Raw genomic sequence first — 5,971 nt, forward strand, 5'->3', positions numbered from 1 at the left:
ATATATATATATATTTATTTATTGTAAATTTAAAGTTATTGGCAAACATAGAGGATCTATTACTTACTAAATTTTTAAAAATGTTAATAATTTTTATTAGTATTCTGATGGTTATTTTTAAGATAAATTATATATATACCTTTATGTAATAAAGGAAAAAGACAATTTAATTCAAACAAATAACTTGATTAGCTAAAATTTCAAGCAAATAATGAAATAACTTAACCAACTTATTACCAAGAAAATGACATAATTCTGAACTATAATAATAATACCTAAAAAACATTTAGATTTTCATAAGCTGACTTTGCAATTCTATTTGTGCATAAATATATAATAACCATACAGACAAACACAAAATAGATCAATAAAACTAACTCATAATAGTGCAGAGTTATGTGAAGAGTAATTTAAGCTGCCAACCCGAGCCACGCCTTTGAATTGGTTAGATTTGGAAGAGCCGAAGCCTTATTGCTCGACGTTGAGTAAGGTGCTCGAGCAGTCAGCCTAAAATAATTTTAAAAAAAATTAACAACAAATTATTTAGAATCAACTTGAGAAAACTATTTTTTGTGTCAATTAATCTCAATTTCATATTGGTATGTATTTTCGCAAAAATAACACTGATACTTTTTATATTTAGTATTTAAAAATATGAAAGATTTAAAAAACTTAGATTTGATACAATTTTGGCTCCCAAATTAGATCTTGTTAGTGTAAATCTCTCTTTAGTTTAAATAATTTAAATATTTCACTAGCATTGATACAAAAGATCTAAAGTATCATTTTAAAATCAACACCATTCAACATTTATTTAAATAAAATCAAATTTATTTAAATATTCCGAATAGAATAAGATCTAAGATTTTTAAAATACCTTTTTTTTAAATATATCCTAAATAAATTTTCATTTATTTTTAGAGATTAAAAAAATAATAATAAATTTTAAAACTAATTATAATTAAACATTATTTTATACATCATTAAATTTATTAATGATAATATTTTTTTATTTCTTTTTAAAAAATATATTTTATTATTATATAGAGAAAAAAAAAACTTATCATCTACAAATTACCATTGAATTGAAACTTATTTAAGAGAAATGATTAAGGGAAAATTTGAAACAGAATTTTAAAGGGAAATCAAACAAGAACCTGTTCTTTCTCTTCTCAAAAAAGCGGGTCAAGGAAGACTTCCTTGCAATTGACAGATCTGTTGCAAATAAGAGAAATTATTAAAACATCTCTTTCTCTCTCTAGAAATCAAGAGTAACCGGAGAAACGATTCTTACCGGCTACGACCAAATTATTGGTAAAATCGGTTGCGGGAATGCTGTGATGATACTGAGAACTCTCATTGTCAGCTGCAAATGTAATAATTTCCTTAAATTTATCAGCTGGAATATCATTGAACACCATCATTTTGCCTGAGTAGAAAATCGTCATTTCTGCAGTTTCCGGTTTCGATTTCTTTACCGCACTGAAACAAAATGATTCATACCATCAATTGAAGAGTAAGGGTAGAGGAAATTGTTCTCGAATCTCGATTATCTAACCTTGAATTTCCAGTGACCGGAAACAAGTTCATGGTTGACGGTGATTTCTCCGTCGCCTGAGTGTCTACCGACATTTTGAGAAAAAAAACACATCAATTCCGTAGATCTTATAAAAGCATAGAGACAGAGAGAAAAAGAAAGAAATAGTACAGCCCGTGATTCCGATGCTGAGATCACCGAAGGATCCATTCTTCTTCATGTACTTGCTGAGAAGATTACAGGTATGAGAGAAGTTGGATTTTTCCGGTGCTTTATCTGCCTTTTGGCCGGAGTATCTCCCGGCGAATTCCGACATGTTTGTATAGGCGAAAGAAAGAAGGAACAATCAAGGAAGAAGAAGAAATATATTATATAATTTGGATTTTGAATATTAAAGCTGAAGCAGCAGGGTTTGAGTGCAGTACTTTTGAAAAAGGTCAGAAAATGGCACGAGGGATTTATGAAATCTGTCTGTTTTAGGTTCGGTTTGTTTTGGGTTTTAAAAGATAATTTTTTGATGGTTTAATATTAAATTAAATGGAAAATAAATATTTCAATAGTTATATTTCAAAAACAAAACAAAAATACAATTAAGACATGTTTGATATGCATTTTTATACTCAAGAATTGAGAAAGAAAGAAATTGAATTGTTTGGTTGAAGGGTTAATTACTGAATATTTTTAAATTCATCTCTAAAATTTTAAATTAAAATAAATAAAATCTTATTTCTGTGATCCCCTCTCTCTCTCCTAATCTATTTTCTCTACAATAATCTTTACTGTTATTATAATTATAGCAATGATAAATTCAACGAAAAATTTAATAAAAATAAGTCTATGAATTCGACGTGGCTTGTCAAGTTGTTCCCACGTCCCGAAATTGCTGTTTTCGGGTTCCGAAATCACTCATTTCGGGACAAAAAAAAATATTTTTTTTTGGTACGAAATGACCGTTTCGGGACTCGAAATGACCGTTTCGAGACATTATGAAGTCGTTTCAGGACGTGAAATAAGTCTTTCGAGACATTTTGAAAATTTTCTCTCTCCTACCCACATGTCATGCCACGTTGATTCGTAATATTTTGGTTAATAAATTAAGTGATATGATAAACGAATGAAATGATATTTTTAATTTTAGTTATTCAAATCATCCAATTAAACCAGACAGAAATTAGTATAATTTTTCAATAATCAATGATTATTAAATATTTGTTCTTTTGTAATAGAAAAATCTTATAAACATAAATTCATCCGGTAAATAAAAAATATAATTTTAAATCTTTACAAAATAATTGATTGTGATCGATCTTCATAAACCTTCTTTCTCCTCCATAATTAATTAATTTAAATCCTTAAAAACAAATAATATTTACAAAATTAAATTTATTTTATTTATTTAAAATTGTAACATTAAAATAACTTTTAAAATTATAAATTATAAATTTTAAAATCGTAAAATCTAACTAGTTTAAGAGTGTATTTAAATGTAAAATCATATCATTTAAAAACTATAATTTAAATCTATTATTTGTTAAATAAATTATTATGGATAGAAATAAGGTTTTTAACGACGAACATTAACCACGGCGAAGAAAACAAAAGTCGTGATTAATAATATTTATTAGTGTCGACGTTACATCGCCGACACTATTAATATTATTAACGCGTCAACACTAATAAATATTATTTACCACAACGGAACGATCGCCGACACTAATAAATATTATTAATCACGACGTAAAAAAATCTATCTATTGGTTAGAAACACATTTGTTGAATTTTCTCAATGATCATCAATCTTTTCTTGGCAATCTTCATCGTCTTCAATTAGTTATAATGAAGTAATTAAAGATGGAGATTTCGAAAGAGAGTCTGATTGTCTATTGGTTAGAAGCACTTCTCTTTAAGAAATTTTCTCAATAATCATCAATCTCTTATAGGTTATCTCCATCTTCAATTGGTTAAAATGAAATTAAAGATAGAAGTTTCCTAAGAGAGCGTGGTTGTCTATTGTCTATTATTTATTCAAATCATCCATCAATGTGGTTTATTTAATTATTTGATTATATATTATCGACATATAAAGTTCTTCCTTCACTGCTTAAATAAAAAAGGGTATCTTCATATTCAATTATTTAAAAAGAAATTAAAGATGAAGATTTCCGAGAAGAGCCCAAATGGATATTAGTTAGAAGCACATTGGTTGAATTTTTCGATGATCATCAATCTAATCTAAGATATCTCCATCTTCAAATGTCTAAAAGAAATTGAAGATGAAGATATTTCAGATGAGTCTCATTGTTTATTGTCTATTCAAATCATCCATCAATGTAATTTAATAATTTTTTGGAAAAGAATATTAACCACGACTTTAGGATAAGGCCGACGTTAATACATGTGAGTTACTACCGAAAACAAAGCGTTTTATGAAAAAGAATATTAACCACAGCTTTAGGATAAGGCCGTGGTTAATAGTATTTATAATAACCACGACTTTAGGTTAAGGTCGGCGTTAATATAGGTGAGTTACTACCAAAACGAAGTGTTTTTTAGAAAAGAATATTAACTACGGCTTTAGGACAAGGCCGTAGTTAATAATATTTTTCATTAACCATGGTTTTAGGATAAGACCGTAGTTAATATTCATTTAATGAATATTAACGTCGGCACACTCCAACGCCGAAATTAATACTCTTTATACATAAAACACTAGTCTTCTTTTCTTTCCATGTTCCTTCTTTCTTCTGTCGCCTTTCGCCTCCTCTCTCTCGCCGAATCCTCTCCATTCTCTCGTCGAATCCTCTCTTCTTTCTTTCTTCCTACTTTCATCCGCCTCGTTTAGCTGCCGAAAGTCACTTGTTGTTCGTTCGTAAGCCGTCCGCCTACTGCTTGTTGTTCGTCCGAAAACTACCATTCATTCTGCAGGTAATAATATATTCATATTTAGATTGATTTAAGTTTGATTAATAAGATAATTTTGATTAGTGAATTATGTTTGATAAATTAGATTGATTTATTGAAAGATTTAGTGTTGTTTGATTTAGGTTGGTTTGATTTATTGATAGATTTAAGTTATTCAATTTTGTTTGATTTAGGTTGGTTTGATTTATTGATAGATTTAAGTTGTTTGATTTTGTTTGATTTAGGTTGGTCTGATTTATTGATAGATTTATGTTGCTTTGATTTTGTTTGATTTAGGGTGTTTATATGTATATATTATTGATAGATTTAAGTTGATATTATTGATTTAGGTTTGAATGTTTGATTTAGGTTTGAATGTTTGATATATTTGATTAGTTGTTTGATTTTGTTTGATTTAGGTTGGTTTGATTTATTGATAGATTTAAGTTGTTTGCTTTTGTTTGATTTAGGTTGGTTTGATTTATTGATAGATTTAGGTTTGTTTGATTAAATTTTCAGATGGAGCAACAAATAGTAAGTTTTTGTAAGAGTATTAAATTTTCAGATTATCTAACAGATGATAAGTATGTTATTTGTACAGAAGAGGGAGATTTGAAATCCTCCTAGTCATGCAGACTTCTTCCTATATGCGCATACTAAGAGACCAACCATCGAGGATCCGACTCCCGTGCGTTCTTTAAAAGTTTAGCATGCCATCGTAAGTTGTTATCCTTTCTATCGTTTTAGTTTGCATGTCTAAATTTAAAATTACTAACATTAATTTTGTAAATGATTGTAGAATGTGATGCACGAGAGGCTAGAAGAAAACCCTAATATGTCGTCACTTGAGGTGTTTGAGACTACTTTGGGATGACAGGGACACGGGAGGGTGATCGGGATGGGATCGGGAATATGTCCAACTCACTTTAGACTCGATCAATGGGGAATTTCTTCCTCGAGCGTCAACTCACGTGTGTCACAACAAACGTTGATGAAGGAGAACAAGAACCTACGAGAGGAGATGAATCAGATGCGCGCACGATATGATGCTGATGCGAAGATGATATCACAACAAGATGTACGGCAGGACGCTTTAAAGGCGCAGATTGAGGCACTTATGTCTAGTATGCAGCCCCATCCTCCTCCGATTAGTAATAATACTAGAATTGCATACGATTTTAGATTTTTGTATTACGATTTGAGATTTTTGTCAAATTTGAGATTTTTGTTGAATTTAGAATTATGTTTTATTTCTGAATGGTCTTTTTTTGTTAATAGTAAACATATGAAACAAGTTTTAAAAAATTCAAAAAATGACAAAAACACGAGAGCAATCAATATCAACGTCGGCATTAGGGGTGCCGACGTTCAAAAAGAATAATATTAACTACGGATTTAGAAGAATGTCGACGTTAATAAAGGCTAAAACAACATGAGAGCAACGATTATCAATATATAAGTATTAATCACAGTTTTATTCTAATGTCGACCTTAATAATATCATTTTATTAACCACGACTTTATCATAAAGCG

The 5,971-nt window shown here is 29.3% G+C and overlaps 1 protein-coding gene across 1 annotated transcript; it reads right to left on the bottom strand.

The window, feature by feature from the left end:
* Window positions 1-246: 246 nt before the first annotated feature.
* On the bottom strand, window positions 247-1,945 carry LOC124912611 (protein TIFY 10A-like). The gene is made up of 5 exons (XM_047453254.1): window positions 1,709-1,945; window positions 1,559-1,622; window positions 1,295-1,482; window positions 1,158-1,215; window positions 247-507 (listed from the first exon to the last, which is right to left on the bottom strand). Exons 1-5 carry the CDS (start codon window positions 1,851-1,853, stop codon window positions 411-413), a joined length of 552 nt encoding a protein of 183 aa, XP_047309210.1. The 5' UTR covers window positions 1,854-1,945; the 3' UTR covers window positions 247-410.
* Window positions 1,946-5,971: the final 4,026 nt, after the last annotated feature.

This window comes from Impatiens glandulifera, chromosome 8 (genome assembly GCF_907164915.1).
Source record: "Impatiens glandulifera chromosome 8, dImpGla2.1, whole genome shotgun sequence".
In the NCBI taxonomy this organism is placed as follows: Eukaryota; Viridiplantae; Streptophyta; class Magnoliopsida; order Ericales; family Balsaminaceae; genus Impatiens; species Impatiens glandulifera.